Below are 23,425 nucleotides of genomic sequence, written 5' to 3' on the forward strand. Positions count from 1 at the left end.
GACTCATAGTGGGACCAGGACCACACTGGGACCCACACTGGGATCCATACTGGGACCCACAATGGGACCCACACTGGGATCTGCAATAAGGACCCATACTGGGACCCGCACCACAACCCGCAATGGGACTCGTAGTGGGACCAGGACCTGCACTGGGACCCAAAATGGGACCAGGACTGAAAATGGGACCAGCACCGCACTGGCACCCGAACTAGAACCCAAAATGGGACCAGCACCGCACTGGGACCCATACTGGGACCCACAATAGGACCCACACTAGGATCCGCAATAGGATCCGCAATAGGACCCATACTGGGACCTGCACCACAACCCGCAATGGGACTCGTAGTGGGACCAGGACCTACACTGGGACCCACACTGGGATCCATACTGGGACCCACAATGGGACCCACACTGGGATCTGCAATAGGACCCATACTGGGACCCGCACCACAACCCGCAATGGGACTCGTAGTGGAACCAGGACCTGCACTGGGACCCAAAATGGGACCAGGACCGAAAATGGGACCGGGACCTGCACTGGGACCTGAAGTAGAACCCAAAATAGGACCAGTAGGACACCGGGATCCACACTGGGACCCATACTGGGACTCGCAATGAGACCGACAAAGGGACCCAAAATGGGACCCACAAAGCAACCCACACGGCACCGGGAGCTGCCCCACAACCAGACCTGCAATGGGACCGTCACTGGAACAGGAACCTCGTGGGCTCCGGGACGGGGCAGGGAGCAGGGCAGCGGTGTCCTGGAGAAGTCACTGACCCTTAAGGTGTCACCGAGCCTTGGGGACAAGCATCAAGCCCTGGGGTGGACACCGAGCCCCTGGGGAAGTCGCTGAGCTCTGGGGACGCGCACCAAGCCCCTGAGAGAGGCACCAACCCCTAGTGACAGGCACTGAGCCCTGGGAACAAGCAGCAACCCCTTGGGACAGGCACCAAATCCCTGAGCTGGGCTCTAAATCCCTGGGCTGGGCACCAGACAGCTCTTTGCTCCGGGTCGAGGCACACGTGGGAGCAGCCAGGAGGGCTGGAGTAGAGAGGAGGTGGTGGCTGTGGCTGTAGAAGCCTCCGGCCCCTCATGAAGGCCACGTGCTGGGCTGAGTTTGGGCCACCACATCACCTCTTCAGGCTTCTGTGGTCCCAGGAGGGAACATCTGCTTTCCAGGTCCCAGCTCTGGACTCCGGAGGAGGTCCCAGCGCTGCTGCCAGACTGCGGCACGGCCCAGGGTGGGAGAAGGTCCCATGGCCCTGGTTAAGGGGATGCTGAAGGGCTGATGCTTTCCTGTGAGCCCCAGTGGAGCGCGTGCATCCACTGGGTGCCGCGGTCTTCAGGAACCGGGAAAAGTACTGGTGCCACTGGGATCGACCCTGTGGTGGGCTTCTCGTGGGGTCTGATGCCAGGGCCAGGCTGCAGCGCCGTGTGGTTTATCCAGCTGCCAGGAACAATTTGGAAGAAGAAAATGCACTGCAACACTGACCCCTGGAAGTTTGCCGTCTCTTTAAGCTGAAAGAGGGGAGATTGAGATGAGATTTTGGGCAGAAATGTTTTGCTGGCCCAGGTTGCCCAGAGCAGTGGTGGCTGCTCCATCCCTGGAGGTGTTCAAGGCCAGGTTGGATGGGGCTTGGAGCCCCTGATCCACTGGGAGGTGTCCCTGCTTATGGCGGGGGTGGGACTGGATGATCTTAGAGGTCCTTTCCAACCAAAACCATCCCACGATTCTATGATCTATGGACACGCAGGGGGGCATGTGCTCCCCCCGACTTTGACTCGTGTCTGTGGGGAGAAGCTGGGCTCTGTGGTGGCAGGAGGTTCTCCTGGCTGTCAGGAAGCCCTCGCAGCACTCCGCGTCCTGCAGGAGGACAGGGCAGGATTCCAGCACCAGGGAGATGGAGGCACTCAGAGGCTTTAGAGCAGCATTGCACAAACATGAGGGTCACACACCTTAAACAACTCAGACAAGACCTGGGACACAGTCTTTGCCATGAGATATGGAGGGGGAAATCACGTGCATAAACGCAGCTTTATTTGCACATAAGCTGCAGGCAAAGCCAGATTTTGCAAAGCCCCTTCCTAATCCTAAACCTCCCCTGGGGCCTTGAGGGGCTGTGCACCCCGGGGACCCCCACATGATGCTACCCCAGCTCCGGGGACCACAGCAAACCAGCAGCATCCTCTGTGCAACGGGGAGGAATTGAGCACAACGGGGAAGAATTGAGTGCAACGGGGAAGAATTGAGAGCCCCGGCAGCTCCGTGGGCCCAGGGTAGGTTTGGAAGCCGATGGATTCCACGTGGGGTGGGGCTCCCCGGGGAAAACTGGGTTGTGGGGTAGGGAAAACCCCGCCTGTAGGACCAGGGCCACTCAGCCAATAAGCGCAGCGGCCCGGAGTGGAGTGATTCTGCATCACGGCTCAGGGCCCGCGATTACATCATGTCGGTCCCGCGGGGATGGCAGCGGGGCCACGTGGTTGCTCCAGAGTCGCTGAGACGTTTTCCTGAGCGCAGCCTGGGAGGAAAACCGCAGGGATGAGAAAGAAAACAAACCGGCCCCGAGATGGTTGGGATTTGGCTACCGAGCTGGCTGGGCAGGCTCGGGCGGCTGTGTAGGGCTTGGGTGGCTGCGTAGGGCTCGCTGTTGGCATGGAGCATCGCCCCGAGCTGCGTGCAGCAGCGAAAGGCTCTGGGATGTGCTGTCCCTTCAGCTGCAGAGCCCAAACGCAGCAGCCCCAGGCACCCATGGTGCATCCCCTCTCCTGCTGCCCCCGCGTTCAGCTGGTTGGACACCCCCAAAACGCCATGCCCAGCCAGATGTGAGCCCCCAGATGTTTGCTGCCTGTCAGCACGCCTGCATCTTGTGCTGAAAGCAGCCCTGGCACCCAGGGCTTCCTGACATACCCCACTCCTTTGTGCTCTGAGGTTTGTTTTGCTATGGCAGAGCACGGCATTAATCATTAATACGTGTCGCAAACACATTCAAAGCCTCTTCTCTCCTTCACTACCTGTAACTCTGCTTTGTCAGCTACCCCTTCCCGAGCCACAGCTTGGGTAAACAGGCAGCCAGCCAGTGTGCCGCGCAGACCCTGCTCGGGATTGATTTACCCCGGGGTGAAATGGGAAAGGGAAGCGCATGTGTGGTCACTTCCCATTCACACCAGGCTCCAGACTGAGTTACCAGCGGCTGGAGGGACACGGGTTTGAAATATCCCTGCATGCTTATCCTACCCTTGGACATTTTGCATCCACTTTGGCTCCTGTTGAGACAGAAAGAATTCAGGATTCGCGGGATCTTTGCCTCGTGCACAAAGCGGGGCTGCAGCAGGCGCTGTGCCACGGCCCCTCGGAAGGGAGCAGAGCCCTGAGCTGGCAGCCCCCCAACCCCGCACAGCACTGGGAATTTATGGCCCCCGTGCTTTTTGTGTGGTTTCTGCTCTGTCAGGGCAGCGGTAGCTCCGCACCTTTCTCAGCAGAGCCAGACCATGAACCTACCCGAATGTATCCAACACAGAGTCAGGCACATGATCAGTGCGCCGGTAAACAAGCCGGGGCAGAGCTGGATTTAATGCACACTAATCTGCAGCTCCAAGGAGGGAAAACCCATCTTTCAAGCTGTTGCACACACACTCCTTCCGCAAAGCAGCTTTTAAACCACAGACCATTAGTTTTGATCTCCACGTATGAGATGGAATGCACCATTTTGACAACCTCGTTCGGCTTCAGTCAAAGTGATGCCATGTTATTCCAGAGCACCTAGATAAAACGCTCTTCCTTCTCCTCTGCCCCTCACAATCATCATCATAAACTAGGACGCTGGAGCAAATTCTGGGCCAATGAGTGAGGAAACATCACTTTCTAGGTCACCAAGGCAGGTGATCCCAAGTAACCCTCTGAGAACCATCTGGGAAGCCCTGCAAGGCAGGCAGGTGTCCCACCAAGCACAGACGTTGTCACTTGGGTGCTTGCCCGATGTCAGCCGCAAAGGGTGAGCCCAAGATTTAGCAGAGAACGCATCTACCAGCCATGCCCAGCAAGACCCATGGAGAGACACAAAGAGCACCTTCCACTGGGGACAACCCTTCTCCTGGTGAAAATACCTCGGAGGAAACCAAGCTGCAGACCACGCGTGTCCCTCCCTCGTACCGCGTGTTCCAGCCAGGCAGAGACACCAGCGGAGAGACAGACAAATACCTCCTCCAGGTCACACCAGTAGTGTATTTATTGGAGTATCGCACATGCAGGAACCAAAGTAGAGATGATTTCTGGAGCAAGTTAAACAATGTCAGATTAATACAGTTGTATCGTCCTTAACGTAAACAACTTCTACGTGAATACAGCAACATTTTAGTGTTGGGTTTCTTTGCTTATTGTGTATTTTGTTTCTCTTTACGTATTCAACAGTTCCGTCCCCCTTCTCCCCCTACCCCACTCCCAAACAAAAAAATATCCAATATCTTCTGTAAATAAATATTATCCACTTTTATCTGGAAAGCCTACAGCTGTAATATACAGAGAAGCTATTACACAGGTTACATTTGTAGGATTAACGATAGCTCATAGTGACGTGTACAGAATGAGGAGCTCGTACTCATAAAAACACAGAGCAGGGTGGCAGGTTTGCTGTGAGTTTGCCATGGGCTAAAGAGAAGCAGCGCCGGAGCTTGGCGTGGCTCGAAAGCCACTCAGCTCGGGGCGAGACGCAGCCTGGCCTCGCTCCTGGATGGAGAAGTGACCTGGAGCAGGGTGCGGGGAGGCTGAGGACGGAGTAGGCAGGCACAGCCCGCTCCAGAGGCTGCTGTTTGGGAAGGACAAGTGAAAGGTGCTGCGTGGGCACCTCCGGGCACCTGGCAAAGGGATTCCTGCCTCCTCTCCTCTGCCCGTGGGCAAGGGCGGTGGGAGCCTCCAGCAGCTGAAGGGTTACTTCCACGAAGGCTATAAATCCACTCACTGATTGCCTGTTTCACTGTTTCCATAAAAATAAACTGTCCTGAGCTGTTTTTTTCCAGGGTAAGCTCCGCAAGCCTTGCGGTTAGCGTTTAGGAGGTAAACAACGACTGAGCTGGGTGAGGCTGGCCTGGGATGGAGATAGCACAAGCAGTTCCCACTCCGTGGGACTCCCAGCAACCACGAGACACCTGACAACTCATCGGGTGAAACAGGCTGCTGAGAACACAGCCGTGTTCGCTCTCCTGGTCTGCGTGGCCTGCGCTCATGGGTGAAAGCAGGAGAGCATTGAGTAGAGAGGAACAGGACCAGGCTCCAGTGGCAGCTCACCGAGGGGACCATCACCCTTGCCCTGGGTCTGGAACCACCGGCCGGATCTGTTCTTCCACCACTGGAGGGAAACATCTCGCCACCACAAGCCAGCTCTGCTGAGCCTTCCATTGAAAAGTGGAAAGAGCAAACGTATCCCATGAAAATTAGCCGAATGAAGTCCAACGCATGGAAACCCCTGATAAAATCCTTCTTCAGCTTGGAGGTGAAAAAGCAGCCCCTGAAAATGGCAAAGCTGCATTAATCAGCACATTTCAGAGAAGGAGGCTGTGATAATCGGAAGGGGAAAGGTACGTTGGAGGCTACGGGAGGGTCCGTGTAAGGACCAATCTTTGCATTGATGCCATTCCCTTTAAGAGACACCGTGGTATGTTTTTATGAGCAACGCTCCTATGAGCCTTACCTACTTACTAAACACCCTAAATGTCTGTACAGCACATTGTTATCAATTACACCTGATAAAGATGCAGCCGAAATCTACACATAACAATTAAAAAACCCGAAAGGATATATTTAAATAGAAACCATTCATTTTTTACATCTCAGCACATGAAGGGTTAACAGAGGAGGTTAAGAACACACTGGAAAGAAAATATATTGACAAAATAAATATTTTAACCTAGAACAGGGCATGATTAGAACTTACAAAGGACCCCAATAATAATTTAGTGTCATTGAGTGTCAAGCTGTGATTCCTAATATGCCTAGAAGCGCTGTGATGCTTGTTATTCCTTATGGAAAGCGGATCAGGCTGCAGCTCCATCCCTCTTCTCACAAGCGTTGGAGCCACGCAAGTCCTCTGCCCGCTTGCACAGAGGAAGCACTTAGAGTGAAAGAGAAGGAAGAATAAACCAAGAAGTTGGTCTACTGAAGTGAAAAAACCCCTTCCCTTTCCCTCAGCTTCCACCGCTCAGGTTTTCTGCAGACCACAAGAGGATGGGGAAGATGAGAGATCCTGATGCAGGACATTAGGGAAGCTCTAGCATAGCTCTTGGTTAAAGGTTTGGGCTAAACCACCCGTTCAGCTGCACTCTCTGTCCCCGGCGCTCAGCCCGCAAGAGCCAGGGTGGTGGATTCAGCTCCACGTTTAACTCACAGCAGGGTCCCACCAAAAGGACGTTTAGGCGCTGCCCCCAGCTCAGCACACGCCGCCCAAGGGAGGCATCTCCCGCGTGCTGCCCTGCTTCCAGCAAAGCCACAGCTCGTGACGACGGCACCTGCCAGCCCCTGGGAGCAGTGCCCTTGCCTTCCAGCAGACAACGCAGGGTGCTGGAGGGGGACCATGGGGTGCCTGAGGCTGCAAGCACAAAAGAGTCCCTCGAGTCGTGCCAACAACACGCTCCTGATCTCCCCTCAGCCCCAGCCTTCTTGTTTCCTCTCGTTCTCCCCCTGGTTGGAGGGAGCACTCACTGGCAGCTCTGGAAAGGGACCAGATTCTCTCTAAAGCAACAACCTGGAAGCCCCAGGACAGGTTTAGCAGAAAGAAGCAGCGTTAGCAGCACGCTCCCGCGCCCCTTTTTGCTTAAGGGCTGGGGAGGAAGGGCCAGCAAATCCGCAGCAGTGGGACTGCAGGGGGCTCGGTGACAGCGCTGGCGTTGTCCTTGCCACTCAGCATCATCTGACAATGTCCCCATGCTTGAGCAATGCGATTATCTCCTCCGGCTTGGCAGGGAAGCTGGATTAACATGCTTAGAATCACCTGATGTGGCCATTTACAGGGTCAATGTGTTTCAAGGATTTAGAAGGGAAAATACGCGCTTAAAACACCCACGGAGCTTTTTGCATTGACAGGAATACCAACAATTCATTCTGGGCTGGCAAGACTGCTCAGGCAATCACCAGACGCTGTCTGAAATCAAATCAGCATCACAACAGAAGCTTCCTCAGGTTTCTGGGAGCTGGTGGCCACAGGACGTGTCGCAGGAAGGCAGGGTCTAGCTGGACGATGTCTGGCAGGCAGTATCTGAGCACTGGGCTCATCGTCTTTAACAGTGAGAGCAGCGGGCGAGAGCAGCAATGCGACCAAAGCAGACTGTCCTGGCACTTTCCATCAGCCACAAAGATGATGAAACAGAGAGAAACTCTCTGTGGAGCCACACAGAAGGGCTTCAGCTGGTGAGAGGGCCAGCAAGTGGGGAGAAGGGCAGCTTCAGACCCAAGCTGTCTCCATCCTTACACTGATCTTCCTTGTTCACTTGCAAGCCACAGCTACTTTCTGCACAGTGCAGAGCTGACAGGGAGCAGCGAGTTACGGAGCAGCGACCAGGGGCCAAGTCAGAGCTGGGGGGGGTGGCAGAACAGCCTTGCCTCGGCCCAGCTACGAATGGAGGGATACCGGGAGAAGATGCAGGCAGGGAAGAATAGAGAGGGGAGATTGAGCGGGGACAGCACAAAGTGACATCTGTCCTAGGATGACCTGGAAATCTTGCACCAAACAATGCCTCCCTCTGAAGATTAATGTGACCTCTCTCAAAGACCATCAGTGCTGCAACTGGGCCATTTGGTAAAAGGTTTTATGTGTCACAACCTACCGAAGCGTGGCGTTCCCTAGAGGGGATGTTATGAGCTGAAATAACTACGCTCAGATAAAAGCTTCTACCACTTTCACATCAGCAGTTTACAGAGCAGCTTCTTGGTCCAGAACAACTGAGAGAGCCTGACACACATCAGCATCCCAGGAAGCTCAGACACGCCAAGTCAGAACAAAGTGGCTGCCTGCGCGAGATGACGAGAGCCCCAAGGAAGAGGGGCTGGAGCACTGCTGACTGCGCGGGCGTTCATCTGATAAAGGGCCTCCCTGTCAGAGCAGGAGATTCTCCCTGCCATGAAGCGTTCAAGCTCACTGTTTGGTCCTGCCACCTTGCACCACTGGCTTCCCACCAAGGAACACGCTGCGGGATGCAGCAATGGCTGGAGCTGCCTGCTCCAGCTCTGCCTGTCAGCCCAGCGAGGCCGGCACACATGCTGGAATCCCTTCTGGCAGCTCCAGGCAGAGCAGCACTCTCAGCCATGCCTCTGGCAAGCAAGGGAATATGCTTGTTTGCACAGACAGGAGGGAGACTGCAGCCCCGCAGGAGCTGGGAGTCAATAAAGGGGCAGCAGTATCAAAGGACATGCCAAAAATTACAAACAGCTTGGGCACAATCATCCAACACCTTCTCAGACCCAAACCTAGACGGAAATGAGGAGTTTCACCTTCAGCACAGGCAGGGATGGCTGATCCCTCCATGGTAACCATCTCCCTCTGCATTTTCCTACAAGTTCTGTGAGGTTTGCCTCTTTTTCTCATACCTACCACCAAGAACCAGCATGTCTATCCTACCAGGCATGGCAGGGAATCCAGGAACATCAGGTCACGCCCAGCCCATAGGCAAGTCCCATCCATCTGCAGGGATGCTATTTAGAACAGCTGAGACAAATGCAGAGCTCTACAGTCACTGAAGAAGGAATCTAAGGTAAGGAAAAAATAACCTAGCTATTTTAAAAGCAAACACGCTAGAAAAAATCCTCGTGTGAGAATGCTCTCCCAAAGAGCAAAATGCTTCATGCGCTAACGTTACAGCACCCATTTAGCTCAGCGTTTTTTGTTCCTGTCAACTGCCAGAGCTACTGGCCATGGCCAACAGACTGCTTTAAAATTAGAGCAAGCCCAGATAAAACACAAGGGAAAAAATACCCTGTGAGATTCAGATTATGAAATGCCGCACAAAGTGGGGAAAAGCGACCACCATATGGTACCAGGAGATGTGTGAGTGGGAAGAGTAAAGGATTTTAACTTGTGAAGCACATGTTGAAAGGGGAACAGTTGTTCCTTGCTGTCGAATCCGACACGAAAGCCAATACATTAACATTTTATCTAAAAATAAAGACACGCTCCTCCTGAACATTCCAGCTCAGTCAATTACATGCTGATCGACAGAGCAGTCTACTTGGCAGGACCTGCCTACAGAAGAGGATGATCCCTACAGAAATTGAAGGGCAAGGCTGCTCTCTCCCCTCTGGTCTTTTGTTTCAACACAGTGTGACGTACTCATGCATTCTAAAGGGGTTTTCAGCATCAAGAGCTGGTTTTGTGCAGCTGGGATAGGAAGGAGGGGATTAAGCGAGTGCTGGAGAATCGTGGTCTGGCAGGAATAGTGTTGGACTTAAATAGAGTCAGCTTGTGGGGGTGGGTTGTTTGGGGAGAGGAGGAGGGAAAAGCAATCTATGAAATGAGGAGGAATGGGGTCGTTGTTAGCTGTGAGAGGACGAAGTGGCCGTACAGCGACATTCGCCTGCCGAGCACGGGGGTGAGAGGGCTGCTAGGAACAATCTTCACAGTGCAAAGAGGGCATCCTCTGAGCGCTCCTGCTTTTTCCTGCTGGAAGGATTTGTCGGAGGGGTAGGGGCTTCCAGGGGAGGGGATGGCAGATTGGGAACCATCTCCGCTGCTTTGGCTCTCTCTTCTAAAAATTTGTCAAACTCTGCAATGCAAAAGAAAAGAAGGAAGACAGGTAAGAAGCGGGGCTGCATGTTTAGCCCTGGGGACACAGGTTAGCAAGGTCTGAAATGCCTGCGCCTGGTGTCCCGACGGGCTGTGTTCGCAGGCACACATGCTTGTACAGCCTGACTTCCTCAGGAAAGGGGACAGACGTCCTTTGAGACACCCTCACACAGGCAGCAGAGGGAATCAAACCCACGCTACGCCATCGGCTGTGACAGAAGCCGGGAAACATCATTCCAAAGGGCTGAGCAGCTTGGGGACACATTCCTGCTGGCATAAACACAGTGCACAGCCAAGGAAGATGGCAGGAAAACACTTACAGCCAGGAGGGCTCCTCACACCATAAATAGGAACTTTTCGCCCTGAAATGCTCTCCTGCTGCCTTTCTGAATGCAGAAGCATTTGCTGGGGAACATCAGGCTGGAAGAAGTCAGCATCTCAGCAGGGATCAAAGCAGATAATTCAGTCTGCACACTAACCTGAGAACGGCTCATAGCCCCAGGCATCTCTGCTTACCTTCACTGGTCACTCCTTCTTCCAGTTCGTCTCCTTTCTGCAATTGGAACAAAACGGCACATGAACACACAGGCAGCACTTCACCTTCACTATTATCTTCTATATACGTTTAATGCAACTGGACAGTTTCCACCATTCCTTTCCACACTCTAACTCTTTGAGCAGGGTGACCCGGGGACATTTCACGGCTCCCATGTCAGGAGGCCAGCGGTGACTGACATTTTACTGCGCTGCAGAGCAAGAAGATGAGCTCCAGCTATGCTTCTGAAGATTGCTGGTGGATAGCTAGGCTTCCCTCGTTGGCCCTGACTGGCAGTCCATGCTGTTTCCACCTCAGACAGTAGGCCTGGTAAAAAACGGCGCTGTGTGAGTCACAATCACTGTACCAAATGCCATCTTTTCTGACAGACAGTCCTTTAAGAAGGCAGGACCGCGGTTTGCATTGTGTCTTCAAAGAAAATGCACTATTAGCTGACAAAGGAGACATGCCAGAAAATAGTTCAGGGCCAACGTTCCTCCTGTGGGAGCTCATTTTAGATGACATACAAACTATTGCAGCTTTCCTGGTATCCATGCTGTACAAAGACAAGGCCAGAGTGGGCTGGATGAAGGATGCTAGTGTCTGTCCACGAGATACAAAGGCTGGGATGGCAGGGGGTCAGTGCGTTTCTATCAGTTCCATGCAGTTCAGCATGTGAATTCCCAACAGTGCTTTTATAAGGAACTGAAAAGTTTGAGGATGTGATCCAGTGGGAGATGTCCCTGCCCATATCAAGGGGGTTGGAATTGGATGATTTTTAAGGTCCCTTCCAACCCAAACCATTCTATGACTCTATCTTTGTCAACCTGTCAGGATGTCAACCTTTGTCATCCCTTGACCTTTGTCAACCTTGACCTTTGTCAACCTGATGGATGAAAATACTACTTCAAAACCTCATGTTGAACCCGCTTTGAAAAAGAAAAGTATTTGTCCCTACCCTGGCTTCTCTACCAGGAGAGTGGGAACCTACTGGCTGGCCTCACAAAGGTTTTTGATGCCTGAGCATTAAATGTCACCTAGCATCTTCCAGCTTTCTACTCCACAGAGGCCACCAAAGGTATGTGCAGCAGGCACTGCTTCACATGCAGAGGTGGCGTTTGTTCCAATGTACCCCAAAATGGGTAAGTATTTAATAACAATTAGATGACTTAACCTGTGACTTCCTCAGCTGGGAAGCAGAGAACTGAAATGAACCATTAACAAAAAAAGGACGGGGCGGGGGAAGTCAGAGTGAAAAACAAAAATCCAGTCCAAACCTTCTCAGAGGGCACCTCTCTGCTGCACCCACACATGGTCAGGATGGGACCCAGGTACCCGGAAGAAAAGGAGCTGATGCAGTCACAGCTGCACCACTCACAATCCCTAGGCTTGTTCAGGCATTTATAGAACTTCTCCGCTTTGCTCTTTTTGAGCCAGACTATCTAGGGGATGACAGACGCACAGAGCTACCTCGGTATCTCTCCGTAAGATCTTCTCTCTTGCTAAATTAATTCAGATGGCAAAGACAAAAGCCTATTGCTTAAGTGGAGTGGACATGCCACATTTACTGTTTCTTTAACAAAATGAGGCCAGTTTGTAATTAAATTTGAAAATGACTGTCTGTGCCGAGGCCTGAAAAAACCACCTGCAGCTGAAACCCAGTGACATTTCGAAGACAGCCACTCAGTCTGCCAAGCTCGAACACTGAAACCCAGAATGTAAGCACTTCAGGCAGCTTTGGAGAGCAGGAGCTGCTTCTTCCTTTGGGTGCAGTCGGATCCTCTGGTGCTGGAGCGAAGGGCTGGCGTGCCGGAGCGTGCCTGCAGCACCGCTGCCAGAGCTGGGGAGCAGAGCCTGAACCCCACAGCTCCTGGCTAAGAACTGAGAAGGGAATGGCAAGAGGCTGGGGGAGACCTTAAGGAGTAGGGAGTGATCTAGGGACAGTCTCTGAAGTCAGAAGAAGTAATGGAAGGAGACGATGCCTAGGGATATGGTGACCGCAAGGAAACAGTTCAGTCCACTAAAACCATGTTTAAAAGAACAGTCTGAAACTCAACCTACCACCTGTCCCCAAACTGCACTTGGTTCACTTGAGTCAGATGCTTTTATTAAAAAAAGAGACTGGAATAAACGTGTCCCACTGCTTAAACCAGAAGTGTTGGTATAGCAAAGCAAACTCCAGTATGAAGGAAAAGCTACTTTTACTTCTATGTTGTTCATTTAATAATTACCAGACAATAATCATCTAGGAAAAACTGAAAGTTATAAACATTAAAGAGAGACTGTTATCTATTTTTATGATTCCCATCATGAAACATGTCAAGACTGCTTGCCAATTTAACAAAGTCATCACGATTTGAAAGGAATCTAAGCTCCGATCCAGCATCTCTTAAAAGCATGCCTCGACGTAAGCATGTACTTGGATCCTGTCAAAGCTGATACAGCTTTAAACATGTGCTTTAAGTACGGCGGCGAGCAGAGAACGACTTCAGCACATGTTTAAACACGGCACATGTTTAAATGCTCTCCTGTACAGGGACCAGAAACACATGATTTCTGGAACACATGCAATTCTGTGATGTTAACATGGGGAGGTGAAAATAAACCAACTCAGGAAAGAAACGTTTTGATTGAATTGCTGAACACAACCCTGTCTCCCCCTGCTTGGGTATCCCCCTCAAAGGGAAATAAGCTCTCCCATTTGGAATTTTCACTGCCTCCAGTTAGGAGAAGTCCCAGTCACTCAGCAATGCATCGAAAGTTCTCCGTACAAGTGCTATTGCCCATGTGAAAAATGAAAATATAAAGAGTCTCACCAAGTCGGTACTGAGCCACTCCTCAATGTCATCCATGACAGAGGACTGTGCAACAGGGATCTAGGGAGTGCAGCGAGAGAACAGCAAGGCAGGCAAAAACCCAAACACATCCACAATCATGGCCACAGAGCGATGGAAAACGCCAGAAATAAGATTAAAAAAAAAAAAAAAAGAACGAAACAAAACAAAAACAAAGATGTGAGATGTGCTGGAAACAAAAAAAGGCAACAAAATATAATTGGCATTTCAAATAAAGAAACACTTGGAAAGGAAATTATGAACAACAAGGCTAAAAAAAACCAAGAGAAAGATTATGGGGAATGACGCGACTTGACGCCAGTGTAAGACGGGTAACTTCTCGACCACGTATTAAAACCATCAAGATTGACTGATGATTCTAATCCTGATCGTGAAAACTTTTAAGGGTAGAATACTGGATATCAGTTAGGTTTTGAAATGTTAAATTTACACCTTTTATCTTTTAAAACAGGTATTAGGCTCAGTGAAGGGTTAGCGAAAAGAGGGGCTCAAAATGTTCAGGCAATGCTCCTATGAAAACAATTTCATTTTCACCGCAGGTGGAGGCAGTCAGAGCCCAGGGTACACAGTTGTGTTTCCTTCCAGGTCCTCCTCCCACCACACCACCAAGCCTTGGTGAGCCACAATTTAAAGCCAAACCACCCCAGCTCCCTGGCCCCACTCCTCTGACAAAGGCGGCCCTTGCAGCGGAGGCAAAATCATAGAATCATGGAATAGTTTGGGTTGGAAAAGATGTTAAAGATCATCCAGCTCCAACCCCCCTGCCATGGGCAGAGACACCTCCCATAGGATCAGGGGCTCCAAGCCCCATCCAACCTGGCCTTGAACCCCTCCAGGGATGGGGCAGCCACAATTTCTCCAGGCAACCCCGGCCAGGGCCTCCCCACCCTCACAGCAAAACATTTCTTCCCAAGATCTCACTTAAGTCTCCTCTTTCAGCTTAAAACCATTCCCCCTCATCCTATCCCTGCACTCCCTGATCAAGGGCCCCTCCCCAGCTTTCCTGGAGCCCCTTTCAGTGCTGGAAGCTGCTCTAAGGTCTCCCTGGAGCCTTCTCTTCTCCAGGCTGAACAACCCCGATCTCTTTCAGAACAACCCGTGTGCCAGTGCAAAGACTCAAAGGAGAAGGTGAAGAGGAAGATGGGGCAGCATCTCCTGGCGCAGGCAGAGGAGGAGAGCACGGCACTCCTCTGGGCTCCGGCTCTCCAGCACCGGCAAGGTTCACACAGCAAGGTTCACCGGAGCCTGCCCATCAAGCCTCCACGGATGGTTTAAGAAGAAGGCAGGGAAGGTTTGCCTTTCCTCCTGCGATAAAACACTCCAGTTACACTGTGTGACTGCGACAGGCAGCGCAGCAAGTGCTGAAGCGCAGCTCTTGCACAAAGCGCTACAGGCAACTGGGTCAGCGCAGGGAAATTACTGCGTGCTATTAGGCGTAGAATTTCCTGACTTAACTCCACGGCTTAAATACAAGAGGGCTGCAGCAGTAAACAGGAAAACACCACAATAGCTCTCACAAGGACAACCTGAAAAACACTTGGAAAGCAATGTCAGACATGCAAGTTACAGGCAAGAGCGCAGCAGCAGGGCTGGCAGGCAGGAGACATCATGGTGCTGGAGAGGCTCTCCAAGGAAGAAAAGGTGTCGGGGTTGTCCACAGCTTTGCCTGAAACCTCTCATGCGAAGAAGAGCTAGAAGAGGCTCTGCAGATTAATTTGCTGGGGGATGTGGTTTTCTCAGGGACTTCTGGCAGAGGAAGACAGACAGACTGACGCTGGATGGCACAAGCAGCAGCACAAGCTGACGCTGCATAGCAGAGCTCCTCAAGTTTTTCTTCTAATCAAGTGGCCGTTGGCACTGAGGAGGACAGTTAAGCCTTTGCTTGAGGTGAGGTCTGCTAAGGTAGGTTAGTCACGCACAAGGAGTAGAAATTCAGGGCTCCATGCAAGGTGGTTTAACCGCAGCCCCACGCGCCAGGAGAGGCACCAGGCAGGTGGCTTGGCTCCAGCCCTGCAGGCTGCTGGACAAAATACACATGACTGATCCAAAGGGTCAGAGGTGCAAGCTGTCATTTTGTCTTCAGCTAATACATGAAGATCACAAACAGAAAATAGGTTCCTGCAGTTTCCTTTGGAATGGTCTAGCTTTAGGATAACTGACCCTTTTTAATTGCCACAGAGAGCTGAATCATGTACGCACAATGCTAACGCAGTGTTGAAGCTGCTGCGAGCTGGCCCCGATGGTCATTAATGAGAGGAAGGCTCTGGAGGCATCTTCCAACACATTCCTTCCCAAAGACAAGTTGCGTCTTGTAGAACTGGCACGTTAGTTTAACAGCTTTGCAAAATACTGGCTTCAGCGATACAAAGCAAAGAATTTATTCAGCCTTACAGCAACCTAAAACCTACTGCAGAAGTTTCACTGCTGTCTCTCTCCTGTATGGCTTAATAAGGAATGCTTTGGAAGGTGTAGCCTTCAGAGCTGTTGGCTATTTGCAGCTCAGAAAGGTACTTAAGTTTCTTTAAGGATAAGGAAATCTGCGTGGAGAGGAGGAGGAAAATAACAGGGTTTGTTTTGCTTTTCTGTGAATAAAATAAGGGCAACTGTTCTAAAAAGCGTGATGGTGCTGTGGTCACTGCATTAGGAGGAACAGAAATCCAAATCTTGGTTATCCTGAAAACACAACAGATGACTGAGCAAGTAATGGATTCTTGAGAATCGCAGGACCCTTGAGTTTGCAGGAGTCCTTGCAGAACAGCTCAGCAGTGCTGGGTTTTGTAAGATTGAAAAAAAAAAAAGGGACTGGGGGGAAAGAAGAAAGGAATTCTGCTTTCAGACAGACCTACTTTATACGACAAACAAACAAAAGCCTCCAAAGTGCAAGAACGCTTCTCGCAGGTCATATATAAGCAGCAGAGAGAGCTGTAAGATAAACATTTGAGCGTGCCAGCCGTTTGCTCTTCAGCGCTGACCTTTTAAAAAGCTTCCCCCATCTTCCAGCACACTTACAGAAAGGCTAAGGGTTTGCATCTATCGCTCCTTCCATGCCCAAACTTTCCTCAGACTCTGAGCCCCATTTCCCCTATAAATAATAGGTTAAATGTAGCAGCTTTAATTTGTTAAAGGATAAAGAGAGAGGGAAACTCTCAAGAATAACTAGAAGTTTTAAAAAAGTGTTGTACCATTTCTGTTTCATTTCAAAGTGACCACACACAGAAGCTCATTTTTTGCCAGTCCGTTGTGCATTTGGCAAATCTCCCCCTTCCAGAAGCCCTAAACTGAAAAATGCAGAGGGGAGTTTTGTTAAAACTAATCCCCTACAACACAACAGAAGCAATGTGAAAATGAATTAGCTGGTTTACACATTAAAAAAGACAACAGTTTCTGGGAACAAACAGCAGTGGCAGCCAGAGACTCCATGGAAATGGCTCCAGAATGGGCTACTGTCTCGTTAATACTTTGGTTATGCAAACATACACGGTCTAGCGAAGCTCTCGGTCTTGGCAAAGCAGCTCCCTAGATAGTCAGCGCTGGCTGCAAGAGCTGTTTTTGTAACGACATGGTGCTTTCTCTTTTAAAGGTCTATACTCAAAGTAAATGGAAATCAAGTCACAACATATTTTTTGGGTAGCTGGCTTTAATTAAAAGTTGGGCTCCTTGTCCAAATTCCTTCTTTGTTTAGTCTTTGGAAAACCCTGCAAATGGGATCATCTCAACAGTCCTGAAAGGGAAATGGAACAGGAAGGCTGGGAGAACAAAAGCGAGCATTCAGTCCCACGAAACCCACCAGAACCTGGAATTCAAGTTCATACTTATCTAATTCAGAGTGTGTTGGTGTTCTCACTGGCAATCAAAAGCCAAAGAGTATTGCCAATATATCTCCTCAGAAGTCATAAAATCCAATATTCTACCCTTAAAAAGACATTTTTAGGTTATTATTATCACATTATATTTCTATTAAAAATGATCCCACTGGAAAAGAAGCAGGTATGAAATGACAATTCGGGTCTCTAGGTGAGCTCATTAATGTTCTCAAAACGTTTAACAAGGTTCATGCTAATTGTTGCTAGATTACTGTCTCGTAGTAGCTTAGTTAATCCCATTTCTTACTCATGTTTAACTGAGCAGACACCAGTACTTGGTTAGCTGCTATTCGCTGCCCCCCGTTAGTTAGCGATAGTAAAGGCAGATCTGTTGCTCCTACAGCAGCAGAACGACAGCACTAAGATGCACAGTAGCGCTCTACTCCAGCTTACGACTGCAGCCTTACCATCTATTTAAAGCTGTTGTGATCTTGAAATAGCTGCCTGGCCTCAATATTAGAACATGTTTGACTTCACATGTAAGGATTTAATTAGCTACTTGATTACTTGTAACTGTGTTTACACATAGATGGGGAAGGCAAGAGCTCAGGTGCACAGGGTGTTCCCCAACACAGCCTGATGTGCCCGTACAACAACGAGCCAGTCTGGATCTGACAGGCACGTCCAGTCAGCAACAACCTTCGTTCACATTGAGCTATCAGATTGTCCTCGCAAAGCTCTCTGTAAAATGCAATGCCTGGACAGGTAATGAAACCCACGGGGTCTTCAGAACAAAGGAACACCTGCTTGCCTTCAAAAGAGAGAGGGGTTCTACCACACAGAGGAAATGTACACGTTTATCTTTTAGTCTGTCCACAATTCAAGCACCTCAGTCTCCAAGAAGATGCTGTCTTTCAACAGTCTCACATTACCCAAGATATTTCGAAGCTTAGCCCCCATCTCTCTATTGAAGGTGTACATCGCAGCATCCCACTTTGTTACTGATAACAATGTCTCAGCAAAGGTTTCATTTAATCTTCACTCCCATATCTTTACTACAGAGAAGAATCTCCTTACTAGCCAGGGATGCTGCTGGTGGCCAAGATGCAATCCTGAAGGCTGTTCCTATCACCTTCTGTGAATTCTGGTCTGCTTCCATTCTTTCCCTGCCACAGTCCCAAATAACGCCTGTCGTAACAGGGTGGCTTAACCAACACCTGCTTCTCACTTTGGTAACAAACACCCATTCAGCATGCAAGCGGGATGATGGGTTATTCTAGATAATGAATATATTCATGAAAATCTCAATAGCTGCCCAAACTGATGAGAAGGGAACCGGAATTACCTGCGCTAAAACGTGGTGGCCTTATGCTAAAGTCTGTGCCTAAAAGCTGCTGGTACAGACCGCTGTGTGACACCAGCACAGCCTAACTCGCAGAAAACTAAACCTGCAAACAGATCCAGTACAGGAACAGCTCAGCCAACATCTCTGATTTATGTCTGAACAGGGAACATTCTCTGTGGGTATCATTCAGTCTACGCTAGTTTTGCAGGTATAGCTGGAATGGATAGAGGTGTGGTTTGTGTCTCCATGGTCCTGACATCACCCTGCCAGCAGAACCGAGCGGCACACTAGCCTGGAACAGAACCAATGCTGCCACATTCACTAGGATGATACACACAAAGCCCTGAATGAGCCTCCCTCTGCAAAGGTGTGTGGTGAACCAGAGTGCACAGAAATCGAGGGGGAGGAACTCAACGCTAAGCTTCAATGTATTGCAGTTTGGTAAGAACAACACCAGGTGATGAGGGCAGAACACCCTTTCCATGGTCTCAGTGTTGTACAGGCACAGGCAATGGCCATGTCAGCTCACTCCTCTTTCCCTCCTCATCTCAAAAGTACAAAGAACGTGTACATCAAGTTCATACCTGAGATACTAGTTATTCCACTGGTACTGCAAATGCTACAAGGTCATATTAATACATATGGTTAAGAACTACAGCCAGTTAAGAGAGAAACCGAGTTAATGATTAGTTTGGGTTTATTTTAGGTATTTCTCTCTCATATTTAGCATACAAACAAGGTGAAAGGTTTGTAAGAGCAGCAACTGGCTGGACAGACAGACCCCCTTCCCTCCCCAGATCTGTATGCCTCCATAAGTGCTGCAGTATCCTTTTTTCCAGACTGAATAACCACAAGCCAATGAATGAATATTGTGTTTGGTTTTTTAATAAAGCAGTGGTGTGAGTGGTGTGAACAGCAGGGGTGCCGATTTCATGCTTCCCTGCTCTTGTAAACAGTGGAAAAGCAAAGGAGAGGAACTAGCTAAATCACTGGATTATTCATTATGGATGAACATCTAACAGTGGCACAGAACATCTCCGGCTGCAGCAGAGCCAGCAAACAGTGAAAGCCTCTCAGAACCACAGTCAACAGAGGCAGAGCAAGCGCTGCTCACTTTACGGCTTTTCACTCTCAGTTTACGAGCTCTGGATCTCCGACCAGCTCTGAAATAAACTCTAGCTCCCAAGGACAAGCACCTCCAGCTGGGCTTACCCATGTGTGCTGGCAGGCACAGGACAGCTTCTGGGTTCTTGCACGGGCAGGCAGATATGACAGCACACATGTGTCCAACCTGTGCATGCACCAGCCCTGCAAACCGCTGCAAATTCACAAGATGCCCCTCAGAAATAGTCTGGATTTGCCCTAAGTCTAGAAGAATAAATGCAACATGTTTCACAGAGTTGATGCACTTTGATATTGCACACTGAATCTTCTCAACCTTAACCCTGCTGGGATGCTGCTCTTTTTAAACGCTGGGCAGTTTAGCCTGGGACATTTGAGGCTTTCCCTGGAGTGAGGCAATCCTGCTCCAAGGGCCTCCTGATGCCCAGCCCCACCCCAGCCCAAAGGGAATCCTGCACCTCTCTGCAATCAGGACCATCTGCACCACTCTGTGCTCATTGCTGCCAGGACCATCTCAGGAAGACTTGGTACAGTCAGGTCACATTATTGGTACTAATCTCAGACACTTAAAAGTGATGGATTACGTCGTCCGAACAGAAAAAATTGGTCTTAGAACTTGGCTTTAAGGCATAGCTGAGGCTATTTTTTACCTGCCTCCGACTTCTGCGCTCAAAGCAGGCTTTTGAACTTCTCTCTGCAAGCATGTTGATGAAAGACAACTTCAAACAAGGTCAGAACGTGCAGAGATTCAGTGTTCTTCAGAAGCTTGATTTTATCTGAGCACTGGCATCACTAGACAAGGGAATTAAATCCTTAAAGCCAGAAACACTACTGTACCTTTTGGAGTCTGAATCCTAATGCCATTGGGGTGGAAGATGTCAATCTGGGTAGCAGTTCTCCCATCACCTTCCTTTCATAAAGAACTATCCCCACGTTACTCAATTCAATGAAGTATGATCCTACAACTTCCGTGTGTTTAATCCAGACCAAGAAGTTAAGCACTACCAGAAAAGGCTGCTTTAAAGACACATAGAAAGTGTCCTCTTTATAAACAAGATCCATGAGACTTGTGTTTATCCCTCGAAAAGTGGATACTGCATAAATAAATCAAGACAGTATAAGGAACCAATGGATCCCTGAGTCTCTTCTGAGGTGACGTGGGATCCTACAAATGATTCAGTTAGTTACAGGCCTTTGCACTGTATAAACCAGAAATTGGTACAAATCTTTCCCTTTGCCCCAGGTAATGATGTAAGTGGGAAATAAACTCCTTGTACTGTCTGATTTCAGGTGGTTCAGTAGGGCAGGACGAGAGGTGAATGGAGGATGGTTATTGTAGGTAAAGGGACTGGGGTGGGCAGCAGGAATCGCTTCACTGGTGAAGTCCTCACCATTCCTTGTGTAATTAGCCACTTGTCTATGGGCTCCATGTCTGAGTTCCCACCTTTACCTCTCCTCTGTGTTGAGAACAGAAAGGTCCATAAAGAGAGAAACCACAGCAACAACCCATGATAAAGTAATACAACAGCAGCAAGTTAAAAACTTCACACACACACACACACACATACATGCAGACAGAGTGGCAGCTCCTGGCAGCAGCCACATCCCCCTGTCGGCTCCTACCTTGGAGGGACAGACCTCTCCCCGACCTCTGCGCTTCCTACAGACACTTCACAGAATTTTGGCACTTCCTCCATGCTGATATTAAAAACAAATCACTGATGAGCAGTGAGGCTGATGTTTGTCATCTTCTTAGAAGAAGAAAAAGCGTAGGCTATACTACCTAATAAACCTGTCAGACTTTACTGGCATCACAGGCTGGAGTTTCCCTTGTTCAGGAAGCTGTGAGCTGCAGCACACCCTGCTCACCTCCTCGATCTCAGCAGACTCTGCCCCAAACCCTAACTGCAGGACAGCTCTAGCGATGGCTTTGCTGGGAGGGTAAGGAATGGCAGTTTGCCGCAGTGTTCTGGCAGCTTTTCAAACTGCCCCTCTCCAAGAGCGGCAGAGGTTAAAAGGACCGCTGATGCATCCAGTTCTTCCAAGCAGGTTACAGACTGCATGGCACAACAACACAAAGGCTCTCAAGACGGCTCCTTGTCCTTCAGCAGATCACCTCTGAGCAGGGGCCTGGGCATAGAGTCCTCTGCAGCTCCAGAGGGGCTTGCTTAGGACTGGCAGAGCACAGCAGTTCCAGCTCGCTGGCCTTGCCAGAACAAGGCTAGCTCAGTAGAGAGGCACCGGTGTGTTTATCTGCCTCCATCCAGATAGCTGTAAACGTAGGCTATCTCTCCTGTCCCCGTTACCACAGATAATGGAGAACCCAGCTGTAATCTTTTATGTCTCATTTCAGTACTTGTGCTGAGAAAAAAAAAAGAGGGAAATCACTCCAACTTCATCTATTGTCTGCGTAACGCTGGAGGATTGTTTCTTGGACACCTCTCCTCCCAGTCGTGATCACGCAACAACTCTGTGGCAACAAAAGCAATTCCCAACATGGAAAAGCAATATTAAGAAAACAGGGTATTTTTAGCTCGTCTTGTTTCCAGCTGCTAAATCATATTAAAAGACAGCTAATGCCACGTGACCAGCCATCTCTCTACAGACCTTTCTGAGAATGACTACATTAGAAACATCGGATGTGCTGAATTTTACCACTGGACAACTGTGCTGGAACAAGACGTGTGTGAAGAATGTGTTGCGAAGCTTTTGGCTGCTCCCTAGCGCTGTTCTTAAATTAGCTCTCTACCCAAATGAACATGTGTCTTGCCAGGTTTTTGCTGCACATGCTGGGGCTGGTAACTTTAGGAGAGTTTATTTTTTATTTCCTTTAAGAAGAGACACCCATAAGCCTCACAATGCCCAACAAAAAGTAGTGTTTACCAATCACCCGAAGTCTGCATTTCCAAACAAGCGATTCTGATTACATGATACAGTCATCAGGACCTTTGAAAAGAGGCTGAAAGTCTCTACAACATCTCAGAGCCCAAAGTTCCATAACCCATAAAGCATTTGCCCCCAAAAACTTTGACCGTCAGATTAGCTTAGACACAGCCCTTTGAACTGACAACACTTGGGGCAGAGCAGCAGCTATGCTGGTGTGAATGACACGTCCTACTGGTGCCTCGAGCAGAACCGGCTGAGAACAGAAGTGTTAATAAATAAGGACATGACCCTGTGGCCACCAGGGGAACACAGCCCCCCTGACCAGTAGCTAAATGCAAGCCCCTTGGTTAGACAGCAACAAAGAGCAGAATCTCAACTCCTCTCCCAGTGCCTGCCAATAACACAGCTCAGTCATACTGGGGGGTTTGGGCTGTCACACTGGCGTCAGGAATTCCTCTCTCACCCCTCGTAATATACTTCTGCCCCTGCCTTCTCGTGCTTCCCCCTCTTCCCTCAGTACTGCTGGCCTGAGATTTTCTGGGGCTGGGCTTGAAACGGGTCACAGGGCTGACCTGGGTTATAAATTACCCTGTTTTCAGGAGAAGAGGGACAGGAACAGGCAGATAGATTTGTAGGGCTGGGATGCTACATAAGAAATCATTGCTGAAGCCCTGCTAGCACTGAACTATGGCCCCGGCAGGCAGGCAGCTGTGATCTGACCCCAGCTGGCTCTGAACTCAAATCCTGCCTGGCTCAGAGCACAAGCTGCCAGGCATGCCAGCTGCCCTCAGCACTCCTATTTCAACTTACGAAAGAAGCAGGGCGAGATCAGCCAGGGCATGGGGAGGCAATTCTGCCCGGAGGGAGGTTTGTGCATGCTGCCCTGGCTCTCCCATGCTACACTGGCTCTGCCGTGCTCCCTAGTGGTCAGCACAGACCAATATTAGACCACGAAAAGGCTCTGAACTTACTCCCTCTTCTCAAAACTTACACACAGCTGAGTACAAAAAAAGCAGGATGGTTTTAGCAAGCAGGGTGGTAGAAAGGTGTTCAGGGACAACATGAAAGCTCTTTTCACTTTTGCCTTCACCAAGGTATGCAGAATGAA

The 23,425-nt window shown here is 49.8% G+C and overlaps 1 protein-coding gene across 3 annotated transcripts in view; it reads right to left on the reverse strand.

The window, feature by feature from the left end:
- Nucleotides 1-4,215: 4,215 nt before the first annotated feature.
- The window catches only part of TOM1L2 (target of myb1 like 2 membrane trafficking protein), a 58,616-nt gene continuing 39,406 nt past the window's right edge, over nt 4,216-23,425 (reverse strand). The window contains exons 13-16 of one of the 3 annotated variants that reach the window (XM_069870400.1): nt 20,823-20,888; nt 13,123-13,182; nt 10,288-10,324; nt 4,216-9,751 (exon numbers count right to left, since the gene is read on the reverse strand). In XM_069870400.1, the coding sequence (XP_069726501.1) occupies nt 9,603-9,751; nt 10,288-10,324; nt 13,123-13,182; nt 20,823-20,888 (312 nt within the window). In that variant the 3' untranslated portion in view covers nt 4,216-9,602. The remainder of the gene's footprint in view (nt 9,752-10,287; nt 10,325-13,122; nt 13,183-20,822; nt 20,889-23,425) is intronic. The other 2 variants (XM_069870401.1, XM_069870402.1) reach the window with 2 other exon arrangements.

Source organism: Phaenicophaeus curvirostris, chromosome 16, assembly GCF_032191515.1.
Source record: "Phaenicophaeus curvirostris isolate KB17595 chromosome 16, BPBGC_Pcur_1.0, whole genome shotgun sequence".
Lineage (NCBI taxonomy): Eukaryota > Metazoa > Chordata > Aves > Cuculiformes > Cuculidae > Phaenicophaeus > Phaenicophaeus curvirostris.